This window comes from Periophthalmus magnuspinnatus, unplaced genomic scaffold (genome assembly GCF_009829125.3).
Source record: "Periophthalmus magnuspinnatus isolate fPerMag1 unplaced genomic scaffold, fPerMag1.2.pri scaffold_70_arrow_ctg1, whole genome shotgun sequence".
Lineage (NCBI taxonomy): Eukaryota > Metazoa > Chordata > Actinopteri > Gobiiformes > Gobiidae > Periophthalmus > Periophthalmus magnuspinnatus.
The window spans coordinates 43,889-70,104 of NW_022986789.1; the positions used below are offsets into that span (position 1 = coordinate 43,889).

At 47.5% G+C, this 26,216-nt stretch overlaps 1 protein-coding gene across 1 annotated transcript in view; it reads right to left on the minus strand.

Annotated features, from left to right (window-relative positions):
* The window catches only part of LOC117393645 (copine-4-like), a gene marked incomplete at its 5' end in the record, with an annotated part of 36,879 nt that extends 12,166 nt beyond the window's left edge, over nucleotides 1-24,713 (minus strand). The window contains 7 exons of the mRNA XM_033991637.2: nucleotides 452-511; nucleotides 13,148-13,234; nucleotides 13,951-14,049; nucleotides 18,663-18,752; nucleotides 23,682-23,764; nucleotides 24,013-24,091; nucleotides 24,690-24,713. Coding sequence (XP_033847528.1) covers nucleotides 452-511; nucleotides 13,148-13,234; nucleotides 13,951-14,049; nucleotides 18,663-18,752; nucleotides 23,682-23,764; nucleotides 24,013-24,091; nucleotides 24,690-24,713 — 522 coding nt within the window. The remainder of the gene's footprint in view (nucleotides 1-451; nucleotides 512-13,147; nucleotides 13,235-13,950; nucleotides 14,050-18,662; nucleotides 18,753-23,681; nucleotides 23,765-24,012; nucleotides 24,092-24,689) is intronic.
* Between the last annotated feature and the right edge of the window lie 1,503 nt (nucleotides 24,714-26,216).

The window sequence follows — 26,216 nt, forward strand, 5'->3', positions numbered from 1 at the left end:
CCAGGACGAAACAAGGACTAAACCTGGTCTTAACCAGAACTAAACCTGGACTGAATTTAGATTAAAACAAGCTTAAACTGGGACTAAACCAGGACTAAATCAAGACTAAATCAAGACTAAACCAAGACTAAACCAAGACTAAACCAGGACTAAGGCAGGATTAAATCAGGACTAAACCAGGAGTAAACCAGGATTAAATCAGGACTAAACCAGGAGTAAACCAGGATTAAATCAGGACTAAACCAGGACTAAACCAGGACTAAACCAGGACTAAACCAGGACTAAACCAGGACTAAACCAGGACTAAACCAGGATTAAATCAGGACTACACCAGGACTAAACCAGGATTAAATCAGGACTAAACCAGGACCAAACCAGGACTAAACCAGGACCAAACCAGGACTAAACCAGGACTAAACCAGAACTAAACAAGGACTAGAGGAGAAATTACCGTGAACTGAATCTGGCAGCCTCCCATGATGTAGTCCAGAAACGAGTGCATTTTAATGACCTGAAACAGAGGAGTAATACATGTGTTACATGTTCATGTTTGTGTCATGTTTGTATCGTGTTTGTGTCATGGTTGTGTCATGGTTCTGTCATGTTTAGGGCATGTTTGTGTCCTGTTTGCATTATGTTTGTGTCATGTCTGTGTCATGAGTCATGGTTGTGTCATGCTTGTGTCGTGGTTTTGTCATGGTTGTGTCATGGCTGTGACATGTTTGTGTCATGTGTCGTGTTTGTTGTGTTTGTGTCATGTTTGTATCATATTTGTGTCCATGGTTGTGTCATGTCTGTGTCGTGGTTGTGTCATGTTTGTGTTCATGTTTGTGTTCATGTATGTTTCGTGTTTGTGTTCATGTTTGTATCATGTTTGTGTCATGCTTGTGTTCATATTTGTGTCATGTTTGTTTCATGGTAGTGTCATGTTTGTGTCATGTCCGTGTCGTGGTTGTGTCCTGTTTGTGTCATGTCTGTGTCGTGGTTGTATCCTGTTTGTGTCATGTTTGCGTCATGTTTGAATCATGTTTGTGCTCATGTTTGTGTCACGTCTTTGTCGTGTTTGTGTTATGTTTGTGTCATGAGTCATGGTTGTGTCATGTTGGTGTTCACGTCTGTGTTCATGTTTGTGTCATGGCTGTGTCATGTTTGTGCCATGATTGTGTTTGTGTCATGTTTGTGTCATGGTAGAGTCATGGTTGTATCATGTTTCTGTCATGTTTGTATCATGGTTGCCATGTTTGTGTCATGGTTGTGTCACAATTGTAAAATCTGAGTGTTTGTTTTATGAATAAATAATTGAGATTCATGTTTGTGTCATGTTTGTGTTCATGTTTGTTTCATGTTTTGTGTCATGTTTGTGGTCATGTTTGTGTCATGTTTTGTGTCATGTTTGTGACATGTCTGTGTCATGTTTGTGTCATGTCTGTGTCATGAGTCATTGTTGTGTCATGTTTGTGTCATGCTTGTGTTCACGTCTGTCTTTATGTTTGTGTTCATGTTTGTGTCATGGTACAGTCATGGTTGTATCATGTTTGTGTCATGTTTGTGTCATGGTTGTGTCACAATTGTAAAATCTGAGTGTTTGTTTTATGAATAAATAATTCAGATTCATGTTTGTGTCATGTTTGTGTTCATGTTTGTTTCATGTTTTGTGTCATGTTTGTGGTCATGTTTGTTTCATGTTTTGTGTCATGTTTGTGACATGTTTGTGTCATGTTTGTGTCATGCTTGTGTTCATGGTTGTCTCAGGTTAGTGTCATGTTTGCATCATGTTTGTATCATGTTTGTGTCATGGTAGTGTCATGTTTCTGTCATGTTTGTGTCACACGTGTAAAATTGTGTTTTTATATTTTTGACAAATGTAATGACTTTGTGATACGTAAAAATGACTCGAGATTCTCTCACTGAAGGATAGTCCTGAAAGTGAAATCATATTTCACTGACGAAAAAGTGTTAAACAAGACCAGAGATACCAGAGCAGGTCAGATGAGGAAGGGCATCTGATACAGAGAGAGGGAGAGCATCTGACACACTGGGATGGAGGGCATCTGACACACAGAGAGGGAGGAAATCTGACACACAGCAAGGGAGGGCATCTGACACACGGGGAAGGTGGGCATCCATAGATTGTACAAAGAAGTGGACTAAGTGAGTGTGACGTCAGCCACAGCGTGTGGCTCCAAATGAAGCTCATCGAGGCTAGAGCAATTACAGCAGCTAATCTGGAGCCCAATTCCATCTTTGGAATTCTGACTACGAGTATCATAGCAACCAAAGAGCCAATCAGGAGTGAGGCAGTTGTATATAACGTCCAATTTCCACACGCACTGCTGGTTTAGTAGGGAACGAGCACTTAGCAACACTGTCAATCAAACCTCGGGGAAAGAAGCCTGATCGGTTATTTATGTTCATATCTTGTTATTGGGACAAAATAGTGAAAAAAAATCCCAAGGATCATGTAGAGCGGGTTAAAACCAACATTTTAAACTCAGAATGATGAGCCTGAAAGCAGCAGTTACAGAGAGAGGGCAGCAGTTACAGAGAGAGGGACCATGTTTTTTGGAAAGTGAACTGGAGCCAGAGTCTATGGAGCTGAAGTGTGACACACATGTTGATGGAAGGGCATCTGGCACACAGGAGGATGGGAAGGCATCTAGCACACAGGGATACAGGAAGATGAAAGGGCATCTAACACACATCATTTTTTTTCTAAATAGGAAACTAAAAGGGCTCAACTCAGTTTCCGTGTAACCCCAGGAGGACTAAACCAAGAGTAAACCAGGACTGAACCAGGACTAAACCAGGACTGAACAAGGACTAAATCAGGACTAAACCAGGACTAAACCAGGACTAAACCAGGACTAAACCAGGACTAAACCAGGACTAAACCAGGACTGAACAAAGACTAAATCAGGACTAAACCAAGACTGAAAGAGGAATAAACCAAGGTTAAAACAGGACTGAACCTGGGCTAAACCAATACTAAACCAGGACTGAACAAGGACTAAATCAGAAATAAACCACGACTAAACCAGGACTGAACAAGGACTAAATCAGGACTAAACCAGGACTAAACCTGGACTCAACCAAGACTGAAGCAGGACTAAACAAAGACTGAACAAGGACTAAACCAGGAATAAACCAGGACTGAATCAGGACTAAATCATGACTAAACCAGGACTAAACCAGGACAAAATCAGGACTAAACCAAGACTAAATCAGGACTAAATCAGTACTAAACCAGGACTGAACAAGGACAAATCAGGAATAAATCAGGACAAAACCAAGACTAAATCAGGAATAAACCAGGACTAAACTTTGACTAAACCAGGACTAAACCAGGACTGAACCAGGACGAAACCTGGATGCAGCCAGGAATGTACCAGGACTAAACCGGTACCAAATCAGGACTAAATCGGGACTAAACCGGGACTAAACCGGGACTAAACCAGGACTAAACCAGGACTGAACAAGGACTAAACCAGGACTAGACCAGGACTAAATGGAGACTAAACCGGGACTAAACCATGACTAAACAAGGACTTAACAAGAACTAAATCAGGACTAAACCAGGACTAAACCAGAACTGACCAAGTACCAAACCAGGACTAAACCAGGAATAAACCAGGACAAAACCAGGACTAAACAAGGACTAAATCAGGACTAAACCAGGACAAAACCAGGACTAAATCAGGAATAAACCACTACTAAACTTAGACTAAACCAGGATGAAACCTGGACTAAAACAGCACTAAAACAAGACTAAACCAGGACTGAACCAGGACAAAACCAGTACAAAACCAGGACAAAACCAGGACTGAACAAGGACTAAATCAGGACTAAACCAGGACTAAACCAGGACTGAACAAGAACTAAATCAGGACTAAACCAGGACTAAACCAGAACTGACCAAGTACCAAACCAGGACTAAACCAGGAATAAACCAGGACTAAACCAGGACTAAACAAGGACTAAACCAGGACTAAAACAGGACTAAACCAGGACTGAACCAGAACTAAATCATGACTAAACAAGGACTAAATCAGGACTAAACAAGGACAAAACCAGGACTAAATCAGGAATAAACCACTACTAAACTTAGACTAAACCAGGACTGAACCAGGATGAAACCTGTACAAAACCAGGACTAAACAGGGACTAAACCGGGACTAAATCAGGACTAAATCGGGACTAAACCGGGACTAAACCAGGACTAAACCAGGACTGAACAAGGACTAAACCAGGACTGACCAGGACTAAACCAGGACTAAACCCAAACTTACCAAGTACCAAACAAGGACTAAACCAGGACTAAACCAGGACTAAACAAGGACTAAACCAGGACTAAACAAGGACAAAACCAGGACTAAATCACGACTAAAACAGGACAAAACCAGGACTAAATAAGGAATAAACCACTACTAAACTTAGACTAAACCAGGACTGAACAAGGATTAAATCAGGACTATACCAGGACAAAACTAGGACTAAATAAGGAATAAACCACTACTAAACTTAGACTTATCCAGGACTGAACCAGGATGAAACCTGGACTAAACCAGGACTAAAACAAGACTAAACCAGGACTGAAAGAGGACTAAACCAGGACTAAATCAGGACTGAATAAGGACTGAACAAGGACTAAATCAGGACTAAACCAGGACAAAACCAGGACTGAACAAGGACTAAATCAGGACTAAACCAGGACTGAAAGATGAATAAACCAAGGCTAAACCAGGACTAAACCTGGCCTAAATCACTACTAAACCAGGACTGAACAAGGACCAAATCAGGATTATACCACGACTAAACCAGGACTGAACAAGGACGAAATCAGGAATAAACCAGGAATAAACCAGGACTAAACCTGGACTCAACCAGGACTGAAGCAGGACTAAACCATGACTGAACAAAGGACTAAACCAGGAATAAACCAGGACTGAATCAGGACTAAATCAGGACTAAACCAGGACTAAATCAGGACTAAACCAGGACTGAATCAGGACTAAATCAGGAATAAACCAGGACAAAACCACGACTAAACCAGGACTAAACCAGGACTGAACCAGGACGAAACCTGGACGCAATGAACCGGGACTAAACCGGGACTAAACCGGGACTAAACTGGGACTAAACCAGGACTAAACCAGGACTGAACAAGGACTAAACCAGGACTGAACCAGGACTAAACCGGGACTACACCGGGACTAAACCATGACTAAACAAGGACTTAGCAAGAACTAAATCAGGACTAAACCAGGACTAAACCAGAACTGACCACGTACCAAACCAGGACTAAAATAGGACTAAACCGTGACTAAACAAGGAGTAAACCAGGACTAAACCAGGACTAAAACAGGACTAAACCAGGACTGAACAAAGACTGAATCAGGACTAAACCAGGACTAAACCACGACTAAACCAGGACTAAACAGGACAAAATCAGGACTAAACCAGGACAAAACCAGGACTAAATCAGGAATAAACCAGGACTAAACCTGGAGTCAACCAGGACTGAAGCAGGACTAAACCATGACTGAACAAGGACTAAACCAGGAATAAACCAGGACTGAATCAGGACAAAATCAGGCCTAAACCAGGAATAAACCAGGACTGAATCAGGACAAAATCAGGACTAAACCAGGACTGAACCAGGACGAAACCGGGACGCAACCAGGAATGAACCAGGAATGAACAAGGACTAAACCGGGACTAAACGGGACAAAATCGGGACTAAACCGTGACTAAACCAGGACTGAACAAGGACTAAACCAGGACTAAACCAGGACTAAACCGAGACTAAACCGGGACTAAACCATGACTAAAGAAGGACTTAACAAGAACTAAATCAGGACTAAACCAGGACTAAACCAGAACTGACCAAGTACCAAACCAGGACTAAACCAGGAGTAAACCAGGACTAAACCAGGACTAAACCAGGACTGAAGAAGGAATAAATCAGTACTAAACCATGACTAAACCAGGTCTAAACCAGGACTAAACCAGGACTAAACAAGGACTAAATCAGGACTAAACCAGGACAAAACAAGGACTAAACCAGGACTAAACCAGGACCAAACCGGGACTGAATCGGGACTAGACCGGGACTAAACCGGGACTAAACCAGGACTGAACCAGGACTGAACAAGCACTAAACCAGGACTAAACCAGGACTAAACCAGGAATAAACTAAGACTAAACCAGGACTAAACCAAGGCTAAACCAGGACTAATACAGGACTAATACAGGACCAAACCAGAACTGTCCTAAAGAAGGACTAAAGAAGGACTAAAGCACAACTAAACCAGGACTGAACAAGGACTAAACCAGGACTAAAACAGGACGAAAAAAGGACTAGACCAGAACTGGACCAGGACTGGACCAGGACTAAACCAGGACTGAACAAGGACTAAACCAGGACTGAAGCAGGACTAAAATAGGACTGAACAAGGACTAAACCAGGACTGAAGCAGGACTGAACAAGGACTAAATCAGGACTAAACCAGGACTAAACCAGGACTAAACCAGGAGTAAATCAGGACTAAACCAGGAAAAAAAAGAGGACTAGACCAGAACTGGAGAAGGACTGGACCAGGACTAAACAAGGACTAAACTATGACTGAACAAGGAATAAACCAGAACTAAACCAGGACGAATCCAGGACTAAACCAGGACCAAACCAGAACTTAACAAGTACCAAACCAGGACTAAACCAGGAATAAACCAGGACTAAACCAGGACTAAATCAGGAATAAACCAGGACTAAACTTAGACTAAACCAGGACTAAACCATGACTGAACCAGGATGAAACCTGGACGGAACCAGGATTGAACCAGGACTAAACCAGGACTGAACCAGGACGAAACCTGGACGCAACCAGGATTGAACCAGGACTGAACAAGCTCTAAACTGGGACTAAACCGGGACTAAACCGGGACTAAATCGGGACTAAACCGGGACTAAACCACGACTAAACCAGGACTGAACAAGGACTAAACCAGGACTAAACCAGGACTAAAACAGGAATAAACCAGGAGTAAATCAGGACTAAACCAGGACTAAACCAGGACTAAAACAGGACTGAACCAGGAATAAACCAAGACTAAACCAGGACTAAACCAAGGCTAAATCAGGACTGAACAAGGACTAAATCAGGACTAAACCAGAACTGAACAAGTACCAAACCAGGACTAAACCAGGACTAAACCAGGACTAAACCAGGACTAAACCAGGACTAAACCTGGACTGAACAAGGATTAAATCAGGAATAAACCAGGACTAAACCAGGACTAAATCAGGAATAAACCAGGACTAAACTTAGACTAAACCAGGACTAAACCAGGACTGAACCAGGACGAAACCTGGACGCAACCAGGATTGAACCAGGACTGAACAAGCACTAAACCAGGACTAAACCGGGACTAAATCGGGACTAAACCGGGACTAAGCCACGACTAAACCAGGACTGAACAAGGACTAAACCAGGACTAAACCAGAACTGAACAAGTACCAAACCAGGACTAAACCAGGACTAAACCAGGACTAAACCAGGACTAAACCAGGACTAAACCAGGACTAAACCTGGACTGAACAAGGATTAAATCAGGAATAAACCAGGACTAAACCAGGACTAAATCAGGAATAAACCAGGACTAAACTTAGACTAAACCAGGACTAAACCAGGACTGAACCAGGACGAAACCTGGACGCAACCAGGATTGAACCAGGACTGAACAAGCACTAAACCAGGACTAAACCGTGACTAAACCGGGACTAAATCGGGACTAAACCGGGACTAAGCCACGACTAAACCAGGACTGAACAAGGACTAAACCAGGACTAAAACAGGACTAAAACAGGACTAGACCAGAATTGGACCAGGATCAAACCAGGACTAAACCAGGACTGAACAAGGACTAAACCAGGAATAAACCAGCACTCAACCACGACTAAACCAGGACTGAACAAGGACTAAACCAGGACTGAACCAGGACTGAACAAGGACTAAATCAGGACTAAACCAGGAGTAAATCAGGACTAAACCAGGACTAAAACAGGACTAGACCAAAACTGTACTAGGACTGGACCAGGACTAAACCAGGACTAAACCAGGACTGAACAAGGACTAAACCAGGACTGAACAAGGACTAAATCAGGACTAAACCAGGAGTAAATCAAGACTGAACCAGGACTAAACCAGGACTAAAACAGGACTAGACCAGAACTGGACCAGGACTGGACCAGGACTAAACCATGACTAAACCACAACTGAACAAGGACTAAACCTTGAATAAACCAGGACTCAACCAGGATTGAACCAGGAATAAACCAGGACTGAACCAGGACTAAACCAGGACTGAACCTGGACTCAACCAGGACTGAAGCAGGACTAAACCAGGACTGAACCAGTACTAAACCAGCACTGACCCAGGACTGAACCAGGACTAAAACCCAACATCCTCGTGTATTCCTCTATGTCAGATGCCCTCCCTGTGAGTCAGATGCCCTTCCTATGTGTTAGATGCCCTCCCTGCATGTCAGATGCCCTCCCTCTTCCTCTCTGGTCTGTTCCTCTGGCTCCAGTTTTATTTTTTGATATTTATTTGTTCTTTTATTTTGTGCAGGATTTAATTTTTTTTGTTTCCATGGATCTATTTTGTTAAAAAAGAGCGAGAGTGAGTCTGAGTATAATGTATTCTGTTTTAACCCTATAGAAAAGAGACAGAGCAGAGAAACAATGAGAGAGGAGAGGGAGGGAGAGAGGGAGAGAGGGAGGAAAGAGGGAGTTCCAAAGATTGTTTACAAAGAAAGAAAGAGCAGAGAAAAGAGAGAGCACTTGAGGGAGGAGTATAAGGGAGGAAAGAGGGAGAGAGAGAGAGAGAGCCAAAGAACATTAACACGAGAAAGAGAGAGGGAGGAGTATAAGAGAGGAAAGAGGGACAGAGAGAGAGCTCCATAGAACATTAACAAGAAAGAGAGGGCGCGAGGGAGGAGTATAAGAGAGGAAAGAGGGAGAGGGTGAGAGGGGGGAGGAGGAGAGAGGAAAGAGGAAAAGAGATCCAAAGACCATTAACAAGAAAGAGAGTGGAGAGAGAGGTAAGGATAAAAGAGAAGGGAGATAGAGAGAGTGAAAGATAAGACAGAGTGCTTCCTTAGAACATTAATAAAAGAAAGGAGAAAGAGAGGGGGAAAGAGGGCGGCAACAAGAGAGAACATGGGGGAGGGACTGAAACATAAAAGAGGACAGGACAGAGAGAATGGAAACAGACAGAGTGAAAAGGAGGGAAAGAAGAGAAAAAGAGTGAAAAGAGGGAGAGAAAGCCTAAAACACAAGAGGAAACGACAAGTGGACCCACCACCTCCCGTGGACCCACCACCTGCGGGAGGAGCCATGCGGGGCAGGTGCAGAGAGATCCGGGCGGCAGTCGAAGGCGGGGACCTCGACGACCGGATCTCCGGATATGGAGACTAGCCCTGGGGACGTGGAATGTCACCTCGCTGGGGGGGAAGGAGCCTGAGCTTGTGCGGGAGGTTGAGCGTTACCGGCTAGATATAGTCGGCCTCACCTCCACGCACAGCTTGGGCTCTGGAACCTAACTTCTTGAGAGGGGTTGGACTCTCCATTTCTCTGGCGTTGCCCGCGGGGAGCGGCGGCGAGCTGGTGTGGGCTTGCTCATTGCCCCACAGCTCAGCCGCTGCGTGTTGGGGTTCACTCCAGTGAACGAGAGGGTCGCGTCCCTGCGCCTTCGGGTCGGGGACAGGTCTCTCACTGTTGTGTCGGCCTACGGGCCAAAGAGCAGTGTGGAGTACCCGGCCTTCTTGGAGTCCCTGGGAGGGGTACTAGACAGTGCACCAACCGGGGACTCCGTTGTTCTCCTGGGGGACTTCAACGCCCATGTGGGTAACGACAGTGACACTTGGAGGGGCGTGATTGGGAGGAACAGCCTCCCCGATCTGAACCCGAACGGTGTTTTGTTATTGGACTTCTGTGCTAGTCACAGCTTGTCCATAACAAACACCATGTTCGAGCACAAGGGTGTCCATCGGTGCACGTGACACCAGCACATTCTAGGTCGGAGGTCGACTTTGTTGTCGTGTCATCTGACCTCCGACCGCGTGTCTTGGACACTCGGGTGAAGAGAGGGGCTGAGCTATCAACTGATCACCACCTGGTGGTGAGTTGGATCCGCTGGCGGAGGAGGAAGCCGGACAGACCTGGCAGGCCCAAGCGCATTGTGAGGGTCTGCTGGGAACGTCTGGCGGAGCCCTCTGTCAGGGGGGTCTTCAACTCCCACCTTCGGGAGAGCTTCTCCCTAATCCCGGGGGAGGTTGGAGACATGGACTCCGAGTGGGCCATGTTCTCCACCTCTATTGTCGATGCGGCTGCTCGTAGCTGTGGTCGTAAGGTCTGTGGTGCTTGTCGTGGCGGCAATCCCCGAACCCGGTGGTGGACACCGGAAGTAAGGGATGCCGTCAAGCTGAAGAAGGAGTCCTATCGAGCCTTGTTGGCTCGTGGGACTCCTGAGGCAACTGATGAGTACCGGCGGGCCAAGCGTGCCGCGGCTCGGGCAGTCACAGAGGCAAAAACTCGGGGTTGGGAGGAGTTCGGGGAGGCCATGGAGGAGGACTATCGGACGGCCTCAAAGAGATTCTGGCAAACCGTCCGACGCCTCAGGAGGGGGAAGCAGTGCTTCACCAACACTGTTTACAGTGCGGGTGGAGAGCTGCTGACCTCGACTGGGGATGTTGTCGGGCGGTGGAAGGAACACTTTGAGGATCTCCTCAATCCCACTGTCACGTCTTCCGAGGAGGAAGCAGAAACTGGGGACCCAGAGGCGGACTCGTCCATCACCCTGGCTGAAGTCACTGAGGTGGTTGGCAAGCTCCTCGGTGGCAAGGCTCCGGGGGTGGGCGAGATGCGTCCTGAGTACCTCAAGTCTCTGGATGTTGTGGGGCTGTCTTGGCTGACACGTCTCTGCAACATCGCGTGGCGGTCGGGGACAGTACCTGTGGAATGGCAGACCGGGGTGGTGGTCCCTCTGTATAAGAAGGGGGATCGGAGGGTGTGTTCCAATTACAGGGGAATCACACTCCTCAGCCTTCCCGGTAAGGTCTATTCCAGGGTACTGGAGAGGAGAATCCGACCGATAGTCGAACCTCGGATTCAGGAGGAGCAGTGTGGTTTTCGTCCTGGTCGTGGAACACTGGACCAGCTCTATACTCTCCATCGGGTCCTCGAGGGCTCATGGGAGTATGCCCAACCAGTCCACATGTGTTTTGTGGATCTGGAGAAGGCATTCGACCGTGTCCCTCGTGGTGTCCTTTGGGGGGTGCTCTGGGAGTATGGGGTCTGGGGCTCTTTGCTAAGGGCTGTCCGGTCCCTGTATGACCGGAGCAGGAGCTGTGTTCGCATTGCCGGCAGTAAGTCAGACCTGTTCCCGGTGCATGTTGGACTCCGCCAGGGCTGCCCTTTGTCACCGGTTCTGTTCATTATATTTATGGACAGAATTTCTAGGCGCAGCCAGGGGCCGGAGGGGGCCTGGTTTGGGAACCACAGGATTTCATCTCTGCTGTTTGCAGATGATGTTGTCCTGATGGCTTCTTCGAGCCAGGACCTGCAGCAGGCACTGGGGCGGTTTGCAGCCGAGTGTGAAGCGGCTGGGATGAGAATCAGCTCCTCCAAATCCGAGGCCATGGTTCTCGACCGGAAAAAGGTGGTTTGTTCTCTCCGGGTGGGTGGTGAGTCTCTGCCCCAAGTGGAGGAGTTCAAGTATCTCGGGGTCTTGTTCACGAGTGAGGGAAAGATAGAGCGGGAGATTGACAGGCGGATCGGTGCAGCGTCTGCAGTGATGCGGTCGCTGTATCGGTCCATTGTGGTAAAGAAGGAGCTGAGCCGGAAAGCGAAACTCTCGATTTACCGGTCAATCTACGTTCCTACCCTCACCTATGGTCATGAGCTCTGGGTAATGACCGAAAGGACAAGATCGCGGATACAAGCGGCTGAAATGGGCTTCCTCCGCAGAGTGGCCGGGCGCACCCTTAGGGATAGGGTGAGGAGCTCGGTCACACAGGAGGAGCTCGGAGTAGAGCCGCTGCTCCTACACGTTGAGAGGAACCAGCTGAGGTGGCTCAGGCATCTGCTCAGGATGCCTCCTGGACGCCTCCCTAGGGAGGTGTTCTGGGCATGTCCCACCGGGAGGAGGCCCCAGGGAAGACCCAGGACACGCTGGAGGGACTATGTCTCTCGGCTGGCCTGGGAACGCCTTGGGGTCCCACTGGAGGAGCTGGAGGACGTGTCCGGGGTGAGGGAAGTCTGGGAGTCCATGCTTAGACTGCTGCCCCCGCGACCCGGCCCCGGATAAGCGGAAGAAAATGGATGGATGGATGGATGGAAAGGAAAGAGAAAGTAATGGAGAGAGAGAAAAGAGGAAAAAAAGAGTGAAAAGAGGGAGAGAGAGTATGAAAACAATCTGAATAAAGGAGGGAGAGAGGAAAAGAGAGAGCAGACTGGATAACGGCAGGAGAGTCTGACATAAACAGAACACTTTTCTATTCCTCTTGTTGTTTGACCAAATCTTTGGTTTAAAAAAGAGTTTTTTCCTTTGTGACAGAAATGATTGAATATTTGACATTTACAGATTTGATTTTTGTCTCTGAAAATGAAAGAAAAACATCTCAGAAAAGTTCAAAAAGGCCTAATCGGAAATGTAGTCCTCATACCCCACTTCCCACGATCTACTCCTGGACTACTGCAAACAGCCCTGCTCTCAACTATCTGATCCACCTACGTTCATTTGCACATTTAAAAACTGTAAATAAACATTGTTAAACTGTTCCCCAAGTTCTGTCTCTTTGGTCCCTCTGCCAGTCGTTACAACACCCAGACTAAACCTGGACTAAACCTGGACTAAATCAGGACTAAACCAGGACTAAGCCAGGACTACACCTGGAATAAATCAGGACTAAACCAGGACTAAATCAGGACTAAACCCAGACTAAACCTGGACTAAACCTGGACTAAACCAGGACTAAGCCAGGACTAAGCCAGGACTGAGCCAGGACTGAGCCAGGACTAAACCAGGACTAAACCCAGACTAAACCAGGACTAATCCAGGACTAAACCAGGACTAAACCAGGTCTGACCTTGCACTGACTGAGGATGACAATTCCTGAGTTCTTGTAGTTTTTCTTCTTGAGTTTATATTTGTGGTTGATACAAGGCCACTGCACCTGGAACACAAAACACATTCATTAAATATGAGTCAGATGCCCTCCCTATGTGTCAGATGCCCTCTCTCTTTATGTGTCATATGCCCTTGCTTCCAATGTGTCAGATGTCCTCCTTAGGTGGCTGTCATGTCAGATGCTCTCCCTGTACATCAGATGCCCTCCCTGTGTGTCAGTTCTCCTCCCTGTGTTTCAGATATCCTCCCTGTGCATCAGGTGCTGTCCCTTCGTGCAGGAGCATAATTGAGCTCATTTATCTGCACAAGTTCATTGTGGGAGTCGGGATTCATCTGACAGCTCATAATGAGTCCTCAGGGGCACACTTTTATGCAGCAGCCCCATAATACAGCTGCAGCCCTGGTTTAGTCCTAGTTTAGTCCTGGTCAAAGTATAGTCCTGGTTTATTCCTGGTTCAATCCAGGTTTAGCCCAGGTTTAGTCCTGTTTAGACCTGGTTTAAACTGGTTCAGTCCTGGTTTAATCCCATTGTAGACCTGGTTTAAACCTGGTTTATACCTGCTTTAGATCTGGTTTAGACCTGGTTTAGGCCTGGTTTAGTCCTGGTTTAGGCCTGGTTTAGGCCTGGTTTAGGCCTGGTTTAGTCCTGATTTATTACAGTCCAGACTCAGAGGGTCTCCAAGGACCTCTGAGTCCTAAAGGGACCTAAACCAGGTCTGAACCAGGACTCAATCAGAAGTAAATAGGTCTAAAGGGTCTTACCTGTCGGCCCTCGCTGGCAGTTCTCATCTCGTTGAACGTGGCCTCGAACTCTCCAATGTAATCGTGTTTCCCGTTCGAGTCCCAATCCCAGACCGTGCACTGCAGCAAGACACAAGATCAGGAGTCTAAACTACAACCTCATGGTGAGAGGGAGGAGACAGGATAACCACTCTGCCACTGGTGTTTTCCCCTTCCCATTCCCCTCAGTCATCCAGGTCTTGTTTCAGACATCTGGGTTTTTATCAGATTCAGAACGATTCCAGTTTGTTAAATCCTACGTCACAGTGGGCGTGTATGTCACAGTGGGCATGTATGTCACAGTGGGTGCGTATGTCACAGTGGGCATGTACATCACAGTGGGTGTGTACATCACAGTGGGCGTGTACGTCACAGTGAGCATGTATGTCACAATGTCACAGTAGGCACATACGTCACAGTGGGCGTGTATGTCACAGTGGGCGTGTATGTCACAGTGGGCGTGTACGTCACAGTGAGCATGTATGTCACAATGTCACAGTGGGCACATACGTCACAGTGGGCGTGTATGTCACAGTGGGCATGTATGCCACAGTGGGCGTGTACATCACAGTGAGTGAGTATGTCACAATGTCAAAGTGGGCACATACATCACAGTGGGCGTGTACGTCACAGTGAGCGCATATGTCACAATGTCACAGTGGGCACATACATCACAGTGGGCGTGCACGTTACAGTGGGCATGTATGTCACAGTGGACGTGCACCAGTGGAGGTGAATATGGAGGTAGATCGGCAAAATGGAATCTTGAAAGTAAGTGATTAAAGATTACACTAACGTAACATGAATCACTCCAAATACAACTTCAGAGGCTCAATGAGAAGGAACAAATGGATAAAAAGGAAATGGATAAAAGAGCATTTTACAGAATAGGTCTGATTTAAGTCCTGGTTCAGCCCTGGTTTAGTCGTGCTCGGGTTTTGCTTTAGTCCAATTTCAGTGCTGGTTAAACTGTTTGTGGACAGTTCAAACAGGTTCCTTTAATACAGGTAACGAGTGGAGGACAGAGGAGCCTCTTAAAGAAGTTACAGGTCCATGAGAGCCAGAAATCTTGCTTGTTTGTAGGTGACCAAATACTTATTTTACAGAAGAATTTACCAATTAATTAATTAAAAATCCTACAACCCCAATTCCAATTAAGTTGGGACGCTGTGTAAAACTTAAAAAAATACAGAATACAATGATCTGCAAATCCTTTTCAACCTATATTGAACTGAATGAACTACAAAGACATGATATTTAATGTCCAAACTGATAAACTTTATTGTTTTTATGCAAATATTCACGCAGTTTCAATTTGATGCCTGCAACACATTCTAATAAAGCTGGGACAGGGGCAACAAAAGAATGGGAAAGTTGAGGAATGCACCTGTTTGGAACATTCCACAGATGAACATGTTAATCGGAAACAGGTGAGTGTCATGATTGGGTATAAAAGGAGTATTCCCGAAGGGCTGTTATTCATGAGCAAGGATGGGGCGAGGTTCACCACTTTATGAACAACTGCGTGAGCAAACAGTCCAACAATCTAAGAACTTTTCTCAATGTACAATTGCAAGGAATTTAGGGATTTTATCATCTATGGTCCATAATATCATCAGAAGATTCAGAAAATCTAGAGAAATCTCTGCACGTAAGCGGCAAGGCCGAAAACCAACACTGAATGCCCATGACCTTGGATCCCTCAGGCGGTACTGTTGTCATGACGCGTGTATTTTTGTTCCTGTTGTGCCTCCCTCTGTGCTCTTCCCCCTCCCTCACCTGTCTGTACCTGGAACTGGGCGGAGCCCTCGGCTCCTCCCACGCGCACCTGTTGTCGATCTGGCTAATCACCACACCTGCCATGGATAAGAGGAGTTGGGAGAAGACACGGTGCCAGATCGTCCACGTGTCAACGTGATTATACCTGCTCCGTTTTTTGCATTCTTGTCTCTTGCTCTTTTTGATGCTAATTGGAGTTTGCTGCCTCCCAGGTTCCGGTTCTCCTGACCTTCCCAGCTCCTGGCTTCGGGCTCTGTTCCTGACTCAGCGCTTCAGCTCTGGCATTGTCAACTCCTTACCTTCACCTCCCTGTCTCGTCCTGGACCCCGGCAGTACCACGCGCCCCGCTCCTGGCGGATCCCTGTTCTCGTCTCGGCTTTCCCCCGGCGCACCCTTGGTTCTCGCTCACGCCCTGCCCGCGTATCTTGTTGGACTATTGTTTGTATCTTTCACTAACTGTAAATAAAACACTGTAAACCTGTCCCGAGTCTTTGGTCCACCCCAACCCAGCCGCTACGACAACTGTATTAAAAACAGATATGAATGTGTAAAGGATATTACCGCGTGGGCTCAGGAACACTTCAGGAAACCACTGTCAGTTAACACAGTTTGTCGTTACATCTCAAAGTGAAAGTTAAAACTACCATGAAAAACGAAAGCCATATATCACCAACACCCAAGTTCACCTGAGATGGACTGATGCAAAGTGGAAAAGTGTGCTGTGATCTGACAAGTCCACATTTCAAATTGTTTTTGGAAATCATGGATGTTGTGTCCTGCGGGCCAAAGAAGAAAAGGACCATCTGGATTGTTATCAGCGCAAAGGTCAAAATCTGTGATGATATGGCCGTATGTTAGTGCCCATGGCATGGGTAACTTGCACATCTGTGAAGGCACCATTAATACTGAAAGGTACATACAGGTTTTGGAGCAACATATGCTGCCATCCAAGCAACATCTTTTTCAGGGACATCCCTGCTTATTTCAGCAAGACAATACCAAGCCAGATTCTGCACGTGTTACAACAGCATGGCTTCGTAGTAAAAGAGTGCGGGTACTAGACTGGCCTGCCTGCAGTCCAGACCTGTCTCCCATTTAAAATGTGTGACGCATTATGAAGCGCAAAATACGACAACAGAGACTCAGGACTGCTGAGCAACTGAGGTTGGACAATCAGCAAGAATGGGAAACGATTTTTTTTTTTTGCAAAGCTTCAACAATTAGTGCCCTCAGTTCCCAAACGCTTATTGATTGTTGTTAAAAAGAAAGGTTATTATTATTATTATTATTATTATTATTATTATAGTAATAATACATTTTATTTATATAGAGATTTTCAAGACACTTAAAGACGTTTCACAATACATAGAAGATTAAAATATCACACAATATACAACATAAAATCAAACATTAAAAGCAATTTTAAACAGGTGAGTTTGAGTTCTTTTTTGAAGGTGGGGAGGTCAGAGCAGTCACGGAGGGGTTTAGGTAGTGAGTTCCAGAGGGTGGGGGCAGCAATGGAGAAGGCTCTGTCCCCCCAGGTTCAGAGCTTGGTCCTACAGTGCAGGGACAGGAAGTTGGAACTGGAGGAGCGGAGGAGGCGAGATGGAGTGTGGTGGTGGAGCAGGTCTGTGAGGTAAGGAGGGGCCAGGTTGTGGAGTGCTTTGAATGTGATGAGAGGGATTTTAAAGTGGATGCGCTGAGGGATGGGAAGCCAGTGGAGCTTGTGGAGGACAGGAGTGATGTGTTCATGTGAGCGGGTGAGTTCTGAATGTACTGTAGTCTATTGAGGGTTTTGGATGGTGTACCGTAGAGGATGCTATTGCAGTAATCGATTCTGGATGTGATGAATGCGTGGATGAGAGTTTCAGCGGCAGAGAAGGTGAGTGATGGGCGGAGACAGGCTATGTTTTTGAGGTGAAAGAATGCAGTTCGGGTTATGTGCATGACGTGGGGTTCAAATGAAAGAGTGGGGTCGAGGAGCACACCGAGGTTAAGGATGAGTGGGGATGGAGAGAGTGTGGTGTTGTCAAAGTGCAGGGTAAAGTGTTGTGAGAATTTGGTGATGCTGTGTGGACCGATGATGATGAAGTCTGTTTTGTCATTTAGTTTGACGAAGTTGTGATTCATCCAGTTTTTGATGTCTGTTAGGCAGTGGGTGAGAGTGGAGTGGATGCTGGGGTTGATGGATGTTGTGGAGATGTAAAGTTGGATGTCGTCAGCGTAGCAGTGAAAGCGGAGACTGTGACGATGAATGATGTTGCCAAGGGGGAGGATGTAGAGAATGAAGAGGAGAGGACCAAGCACCGAACCTTGGGGGACTCCATGCTGCAGGGGGGCTATGGAAGAGGAGCAATGGTTGATGTGGATAAACTGTTGCCGGTTCGTAAGGTAGGACTGGAGCCAGAAGAGAGCAGAGCCGGTGATGTTGAGTGAGTTTTTGAGGTGGGAAAGGAGGATGGAGTGGCTGATTGTGTTGAAGGTTGCAGTGAGGTCCAAGAGGATGAGGATGGAGAGGTGGCCGGAGTCGGAGGAGAGGAGGAGGTCATTTGTGACTTTGAGCAGAGCTGTTTCGGTGCTGTGTTTGGGACGGAAGCTGGACTGGAAGGGTTCATAGAGACTGTTGGAGGTGAGGTGGGTTTGGAGTTGGGCGACGACGACACGTTCCACGTATTATTATTATTATTATTATTATTATTATTGTTGTTGTTGTTGTTGTTGTTGTTGTTGTTGTTGTTGTTGTTGCTGTTGTTGGTGGTGGTGTTGTTATTATTTCTATTAATTTTATTAACCATTTCCACTGGTATTTGGATGAAGAGCAGAGAGAGGAAGCGTCATAGTAGTAGTAGTCATACTAGTAGTAATAATAGTGGTAGTAATAGTACTAATAGTAGTATTAGTAGTATTAGTAGTACCTGTAGTTTGCGGTGATGGTCTCCGCTACACAGACAGTTGAGAGAAACCTTGAAAGTCTTCCAGATCGGGTTCAGATTATTCATCACCGTCTGAAACAGAAGAAAAGCAGGTCTCAACCAGGTCTAAGCCAGGTCTTAACCGGGACTAAACCAGGTCTAAATCAGGACTAAACCAGGCCTAAAAGGGTATTAATCAGGACTAAACCAGGTCTAAAAGAGTATAAATCAGGACTAAACCAGGTTAAAACCAGGTATATTTCAGAATTAAACCACAACTAAACCAGGACCAAACCAGATCTAAACCAGGTCTAAATCAAGACTAAAACAGGTCTAAACCTGTCATGATGTCTGTTTGTGCTGCCCTCCTGTACTCTCTCTCCCCCTCCCTCACCTGTCTGTCTGGAGCTGGGCGGAGTCTCTGACTCCTTCTGCTCACACCTGGAGCGCATTAGCGCAATCACCCTCACCTGTGGTGGCGCATAAGAAGACTCGGCAGACTACACTCGGAGCCAGACCGTCCGCGTGTAAAACGTGAATGTTCCAGCTCTGTTTTTGCATTCCTGTTACCCGCCTGCTTGTTCTCATTTTGGATTTTTGCCACCTTTCCAGACTCCTGCCTTCGCCCGCTCCTGCACCTGCCTCTACACTCCGGTACAGTCATCCCACTCTGCACTGCCTGTCTTGGTCTCTGGCGTTCCGCCTGGTTCTTACTCTGGGTCCCGCTCCTTGGACTACGCTGGCCCATCCCCGCTTCCGTCTTCACTCCAGTCCCGGCTTCCCGTTCCCGACCCGCTCTCCGTCCGTCCTGCCTGCCTCCTGCTTCCTGGATCCTCGTGTGTGTTATCTGAACTGTTTAAGACTTTGATTCACTAAGACTTGTAAATAAACACTGTCAACCCGCTCTGAGTCCGCATACTTTGGTCCTAACCCGCACCGTTACAACAGAACGGTCTGGCCAGCTATGGATCAAGCGGACTCGGGCTCGGACCAGGCGCGCCGGCAAGCGCGCGCTCTCCCGGAGGCGGTCTTGGGACAACATGAACAATCAATACGGACTCTGATGGAGCTGAACCAGTCGTTGTCCCAACAAGTGATGCAGCTCACTCACCAGATGGCCGCGCTCCTCGTTACCCCGCCCGCCGCAGCCGGGGGGCCGCCGCGCCCTCCGGAGCCGAGAGGCACGGATCCGGAGCCGTATTCTGGGCAGCCTCACCTTTGTCAGGGGTTCCTGTTCCAATGTGAGTTTGTCTTCCAACAGTGCCCCACTCGTTTTAACTCTGGGGCCGCCAAGATTCGATACATATGCGGATTACTTCGAGGAAGAGCTCTCCAGTGGGCTGAGGCTCGTCTAATGAACACGCCTGTGGACAATTTGGATTTTAATGAGTTCGTATCCACTTTTACCAGGACAACGCGGCTTCCCGCCTGCTGACTCTCACCCAGGGCTCCAGGACGGTAGCGGATTACACGATCGAGTTCTGGACGCATGCTGCCGAGCTGGACTGGACGGACAGCGCGTTGCGGGCCGTTTTTGTGCAGGGTCTGAACAAGCAGCTTAAAGACGAACTGGTTTCCCGTTATGAGCCCTCCGACCTACGGTCCCTCATCACCCTCACGAATCGGATAGACAACTGACTACGGATGCGTCGGAGAGAGAGACACAGATCACCAGCCTCGCCGGCGCCACGTGCTGCCCCGTCACCTCCAGAGGAGCCCATGCAGGTCGACAGGAGGCGCCGCCTGGCTGGAGCCTGCCTCTACTGCGGCGAACGCGGTCATTTCGTGGCCACCTGTCCGGCTCGGCCAAAAGGGGGCGCCCACCAGTAGCGCTGGGAGTACTAGTGGGTGGGTCTCACATCCCAGATACTAACAATAGACTGCGGCTCAGTGCCAACTTGTGTGTACGTTCTGGAACTTTACCTGTTTTAGCCCTTGTCGATTCTGGGGCAGAGAAGGATTTTATTGATGCCCTAGTCGCGGAGCAGCTCGGCGTCTGCCTGGAACCCCTGGAATGCCCCCTCAACACCCAGGGGCTCAGCGGATGTTTTTTGGGCCGTATGACTCACATCACGGAACCGGTCACTGTGGTCCTGTCCAGCAACCACCGTGAGACCCGGCTGTTTCATGTCCTGTCCTCCTCCTCCTCTCCGCTGGTTTTGGGCTACCCCTGGTTACGAACTCATAACCCCGTCTTTGATTGGGCCAGGGGTAGCGTCTCGGGGTGGAGTCCCGGGTGCCACGCCAACTGCCTCCAGTCCGCCCTGCCTCCCGCCGGGGGGGCCCGGTCCCGTCGTCGGCCCGTCCCCGGACACCCCCAACCTGTCTTCGGTTCCGGGGGAGTACCACGACCTCAGGGAGGTATTCAGCAAAAGTAGGGCACTTTCCCTACCTCCCCACCGGCCGTATGACTGTGCCATAGACCTCCTGCCAGGTGCTCCGTTGCCATCTAGCCGACTATACAACTTGTCGAGGCCTGAACGAGAATCCATGGAGGAATATATCCGTGGGTCCCTGGCCGCTGGAATCATTCGTCCGTCTACTTCCCCGGTGGGGGTGGGGTTTTTCTTCGTGGCCAAGAAGGACAAGGCCCTGCATCGACTATCGGGGGTTGAACAATATAACTGTTAAAAATAAATACCCACTCCCCCTACTGGACTCGGCCTTTACGCCCCTCCACGGTGCCACCATCTTCTCTAAGTTGGACCTACGAAACGCGTATCACCTGGTGCGCATAAGGGAGGGCGACGAGTGGAAGACGGCTTTTAAGACCCCCTTGGGCCATTTTGAATACCTGGTCATGCCCTTTGGCCTTACCAACGCCCCTGCGGTGTTCCAAGCCCTGATAGGGACTTTTTGAATCGTTTTGTTTTTGTTTACCTGGACGATATTTTGATTTTCTCCAAGTCTCCGCAGGAGCATCGGCATCATGTCCGCCAGGTTCTTCAGCGCCTCCTTGAAAATAAACTATTTGTTAAAGCCGAGAAATGCGAGTTTCATGCTGAGGAGGTCAGTTTTTTAGGCTTCATAGTGGGGCGGGGACAAGTAAAAGCTGATCCGGAGAAGATCCAGGCCGTCACGAATTGGCCCGTCCCGACCTGCCGCAAACAACTCCAGAGATTCATCGGCTTTGCAAATTTTATAGACGGTTCATGCGGGATTTTAGTAGGGTTATCTCACCCCTTACTAAACTAACCTCTCCTTCTTTGCAGTTTTGCCTGGTCCCCCAAAGCGCAAGCCGCCTTCGAAAGACTCAAGCGGCTGTTTACTCCTGCTCCCATCCTGCACCAGCCCGATCCTATGCGCCAATTTATTGTGGAGGTGGACGCCTCCGATTCGGGAGTGGGGGCTGTGCTGTCCCAGAGGTTCGAGCCTAACAATCGCCTCTGTCCCTGCGCCTTCTTCTCCCGTCGATTGTCCTCGGCCGAGGCAAATTATGAAGTGGGGGACCGGGAACTCTTGGCCATCAAACTCGCCCTGGAGGAGTGGCGCCACTGGCTAGAAGGGGCCGAGCAGCCGTTCGTAGTCTGGACCGACCATAAAAACTTGGAATACATCCAGTCCGCCAAGCGACTCAACTCCCGTCAGGCTCGTGGTCTCTGTTCTTCAACCGCTTCGACTTCATCATCACCTACCGTCCTGGCTCCCGGAACATTAAACCAGATGCCCTCTCCCGTCAGTTCACCCTGGAGGACAGCCCGGGCCCTGCGGAGACGATCATTCCCCCCCTCTTGCGTGGTCGCCGCGGTTCACTGGGAGATCGAGGACACCGTCCGGGAGGCCCAGATCCGTGATCCTGACCCAGGTAACGGCCCACCTGGTAAATTATTTATCCCTGACTCTGTCCGATCCCAGGTGCTCCAGTGGGTCCACGCCTCCAGATTCGCCTGCCATCCCGGGGCTAGCTGCAATCTGTCTCTGTTCAAAAGACACTTCTGGTGGCCCACTATGGATACGGACACTCGGACCTTTGTCTCAGCCTGCCAGGTATGTGCCCGGGCCAAGGCCTCCCACTCACCTCCTTCTGGCCTCTTGTATCCCCTCGCAGTTCCTCGTCGGCCTTGGTCCCACATTGCTGTGAATTTCGTGACGGGCCTTCCCCCTCCCAGGAGACCGCCGACCAGCTCACCAGTCATGTCTTCCGCCTTCACGGCATCCGGTGGACATCATCTCAGACAGAGGGACTCAGTTCACGTCCCAAGTATGGCGGGCCTTCTGCGACAGTTTGGGAGCCACGGTCAGTCTCACGTCCGGCTTTCACCCACAGTCCAATGGGCAGACGGAGCGGGCCAACCAGGACCTAGAGTCAGCCCTGAGATGCACAGTCTCCGCCAACCCCGCAACCTGGAGCTCACACCTGCCTTGGATCGAGTACGCGCATAACTCCCTTGTGTGCTCGGCCACCGGGTTGTCCCCCTTCCAGGCGTCACTAGGGTACCAGCCGCCGCTCTTTCCCACGGAGGAGAAGGACCTCGCCGTACCGTCCGTCCAGCATCACCTCCGGCGCTGTCGCCGGGTCTGGAATAAGACCAGGGCGGCCCTCCTTCGGACCAGGGAGCGTACCAAGACCGCGGCTGATCGCCACCGCGTCCCAGCGCCAGCATACCAACCAGGCCAAATGGTTTGGCTTTCCGCCAAAACAATCCCGCTAAAGACTGATTCTCACAAATTGTCCCCCCCGTTTCCTGGGGCCATTTCAAATCTTAAGAGTCATCAACCCGTCTGCTGTGCGTCTCTGGCCTTGGACTACGCTGGCCCTGTCTGTCCTGGTCTCGTCCCCGCTTCCGTCTTCACTCCAGTCCCGGCTTCCCGTTCCCGACCCGCTCTCCGTCCGTCCTGCCTGCCTCCTGCTTCCTGGATCCTCGTGTGTGTTATCTGAACTGTTTAAGACTTTGATTCACTAAGAATTGTAAATAAACACTGTCAACCCGCTCTGAGTCCGCATACTTTGGTCCTAACCCGCACCGTTACAACAAAACCAGGTTTAAATGAGGACTAAACCAGGGCTAAACCGGGCCTCACCTCGGTGCGGTAGACCAGCTGCAGTGTAGCGTCGTCATTGATTCGGTAAATGTCCAGAAAAGGGTCAGATTTGGTGAAAAGTCCTAGAAAAGACAGATTACATCAAGGTTAGGTCAAATTTAGGGTTAGGTTTAGGTTAGGGTTTGGGTTAAGCTTAGGATCTGTCTCCAGGAATTGAATGTAAATCAATGGAAAGTCCCCAACAAGTATGTGTATGTGTATGTGTGTGCATGTGTATGTGTGCGCATGTGTATGTATGCGCATGTCTCTCTGTGGGACGTGCACGTGTCTCTGTGTGTGTAGGTGTGTTCTTTGTTTGTTTGTTGCTTACTCACTTTGTCGTCCAGTTTTCGGGCACTGAAGGACAGCTCAATGTAGTCATCATTTCCTGTCAGCTCCTCTGCAGAAATCTGAAACATCACAGACTTCGTTGAGTCCTGGTTTAGTCCTGGATTAGTCCTGGTTCTCCAAATGAGCGTTAAGACAGGTGCAGTCAAATCCAGAATGCTGCTGTTTGGGTCCTGACTAGAAATAGGAATTACGAGCACATAAGTCCTGTGCTCAGGTCCTCTGCACTGGCTTCTGTGATTTAGAGAATAGACTTGAGAGCAGCTCTGCTTGTGTTCAAGTCTCTCCATGGACCAGCACCACAGTACATCTGCTCATTTGTTAGTGCCATATGAACCATCTCACACTCTGAGGAACTTCAAGGAGCCAGCCTCCTGCTGGTGTCCAGGAGTCAGGATTAAACCCAGTTTTATGCAGCTAAAACCTGGAATACTCTTCCTGAAGCTGTGAAACAGGCCTCTATTTTGACAATGTTTAAAACCCAGGTCTTAAAACAGTTTTTATAGCTGTGCATATGACTGAAAGGTTTTTATGCTGCACCTTTCTCCTTTAATGTTCATTTTATGATGATTATTTGTGATTATTTATGTTTTGATTTGTTGTATTGTGATTTTCTTATTCTGTAACGCACTTTGGATTTGTGTACAAATTGTGCTATACAAATAAACTTGCCTTGCCTTGATTTTGTCCTTTTTCATCCTGGTTCAGTCCTGGTGTGATTGGACCTTTACTAATAAGTGTATTTGAATTGATCCATGCATGCTTGAGTAACCCTGTACTTTCCTGTATTTAAGACTTGAGTGCTCAGAAAATTTCAATATTCACCTATCCCCCATCCCCGCCCACATATCTGTGCATACTCTGATTATGCCAAAAAATGCTATAGAATAGAGTAGCTTTAAAATTATATTCTACTATTATTATTATTATTATTATTATTATTATTATTATTATTTACATTATTATTATTATTATTATTATTATTATTATTATTATTATTATTATTATTATTATTATTATTATTATATGTATGTCTCATTTCTGTTTTGTGCAGCTGGTTTGTAGTTTGTTGTTTTATGTGTGTCGGTGGGGTAATTTTGTTAATCTTTTATGTTATTTGAAAAAAGGGGAAAAGTTATACAGTATTACAAGTATTTTACTCTTCATTGACCTCTTACTGCTTAATAAAAAGACTTTTGAAGGAAAAAAAAATCATACTAGAGTTCCTAGATTAATTATACTAGTATCGAAACTAGATCCACATTGTTTGCAGGTATCGATCCTAAAAAAGTCCCATTCACAGGACAGAAATGAGCCTTTCCTGAATATCTTTAAAATGATCTTGAGCTGTATCAGAACAAGTATAGGTATAGTATGTACACATAGACTGTTTCTACTCTTCCATCCTTTCGATCAATACAGCGGTTTCAAATGATCAGAATGGTGAAGCTTATCTGTGTCAAAGACAGATTCACCATGAGAAAATAACTCCCACTGTTTCTCATCCATTTATTGATTCTGAGAAATGATGAGGACACAAGGAAGGGCATCAGGGATACATGCACAAGAGTCTACAGGGTGTAGTACTGCAGTAGTAGCGGTGTAAGTGGTAGTAGTAGTAGTAGTTGTTGTAATTGTTGCAGCAGCAGTAGTAGTAGTATAAGTAGTAGTAGCAGTAGTCATAAATGCATTGTACTACTGTAGTATTTTTGGTAGTAGTATAGTAGTAGAAGCGCACGATTATTATGGTGGTAGTAGTATTTTAGTACTCCTGGAGTACTTGTAGCAGCAGTAGTAGTAGTAGCAGCAGCAGTTGTAGCTGCAGCGGCAGTAGTAGTAGGAGCAGCAGAAGCAGCAGTGGCAGTAATAGTAGTAGTAGTGGTAGTAGTAGCAGTTGTAGCAGTAGTTGTAGTAGTGTAGTAGTAGTAGTAGAAGTATCATTTGTGGTGGTAGTAACAGTAGTAGAACAGAGTTATGAATGATTGTAGTGGTAGAAATCTTACTGTAGTGCAGTTTTGTAGTACAGTAGTATTGTGGTGGTGGTAGTAGTAGTATAGTAGTAGAAGCACACAATTATTGTGGTGGTAGTAGTAGTAGTAGTATTGTAGTATTCCAGCAGTAGCAGCAGTAGTAGTAACAATCATCATAAAAAAGCATTTTAGTACAGCAGTAATTGGTAGTAGTACT